The 1,428-nt window shown below is 55.3% G+C and overlaps 1 protein-coding gene across 1 annotated transcript; it reads left to right on the forward strand.

The window, feature by feature from the left end:
- Positions 1-870: 870 nt before the first annotated feature.
- Positions 871-1,428, forward strand: PODANS_1_8190 (uncharacterized protein; the record flags this gene model as incomplete). The annotated part of the gene is made up of 1 exon (XM_001913007.1): positions 871-1,428. A coding segment is annotated over one exon (558 nt), but the record flags the coding sequence as incomplete, so codon positions are not given.

A 1,428-nucleotide genomic window follows, 5' to 3' on the forward strand; every position in this document is an offset into this window, starting at 1 on the left:
CGTAGACCACATGATCTAGTTGGTTTGTCTCCCAGAGACCCCATCTGCACACTAACTCCACCTGTACCTGGCATTGGCTTTCCTGGCTTGCTCCATATTTTTGACCATCAGCCCTGTGAGGCTTGTGATGCGTGCATCCCCCGGATTTGCGTTAGGTACGGGGGCGGTGACGGGGTCCATCCGGAGCATAAACGTGGGGGAGCCGGGGGGGGGGGGGGGGGGCGTTTTTCAGTGTGGGGTTCTGGAGCTGGGGTTGCCGGCGGCAGCAGCAGTAAAGGGGTGATCCCGGCAAGCGGGTTTTCGGGCAACGTTGATGGGACCGCAAGGCGCGTTTCTTGAAATTCCATTATCAGTTCTCTCAACATCACTTTGCGCAGTCAGTTGGCGGAGTTTTGTGGTTTTCGTTTTTATTTCTCTCTTTGCTGTTTTTATACAGACAAATGGGCTGTTTAGTACGAGAATAACAGCTCTCACGATGGCGATAGGATCCCCTCTCTTTCGAAAAGGGGCCTGCTCGCCCTTGCTCCTTCTTTTCCTCGTCCTGTTCACCACCACGACGGTCTACGCAAGCGTGGGTGATCGACTCCCCGAATTTCAACAATGCGTCCAAGTCCGTTCCCCTTCCCTCTTCCCCTCCCCCCATGCTCCCAACTAACTTTTTTTTCCTCTTCTCTCCCCTAGGTCTGCCAAACCGAAAACTGCCTCCCCCCCAACACCACCCCCCTCCCGCTCCACCTCCGCCTCCTGTTCTGGACCTGCCCCTCCGAATGCGACTACACCTGCCAGCACATCATCACCTCCACCCGCCTCTCCCGCAACGAGCCAGTGGTGCAATTCCACGGTAAATGGCCCTTCTACCGCCTCCTCGGCATGCAAGAGCCCTTCTCCGTGCTCTTCTCCCTCGGCAACTTCTGGGCTCACCACGACGGTCTGCACAACCACATCCTGAAGAAAATCCCAGCCACCTACTCGATGAGGCCGTACTACGTCTGGCTGGCGAGGATAGGGATGGCGAGCTGGTTTTTCAGCGCGGTGTTTCATACTAGGGATTTCAGGGTCACGGAAGAATTGGATTATTTCGCTGCTGGGGCGAGTGTGCTTTATGGGATGTATTATACTGTTGTGAGGGTGTTTCGGTTGGATAGGGTGAGCAAAATGGGGGTGAGGAAATCATGGACGGGGACGTGTGTGGGACTGTATTTGGCGCATGTTGGGTATTTGAAGGGGGTGGGGTGGGACTATGGGTATAATATGGGGGCTAATGTTGCGGTGGGGGTGGTGCAGAATGTGCTTTGGACGTGGTTTAGCGTAAGGAGGTATAATAGGGAGGGGAAGGGGTGGATGGTTTGGCCGGGGTTGGTGATGGTGATTCCAAGTAGTACCGTTTCTGTCGAGCTTTTCCTTGCGACTGGAATGACCCCAGGCCTT

This window comes from Podospora anserina, chromosome 1 (genome assembly GCF_000226545.1).
Source record: "Podospora anserina S mat+ genomic DNA chromosome 1, supercontig 1".
Classification (NCBI taxonomy): Eukaryota; Fungi; Ascomycota; class Sordariomycetes; order Sordariales; family Podosporaceae; genus Podospora; species Podospora anserina.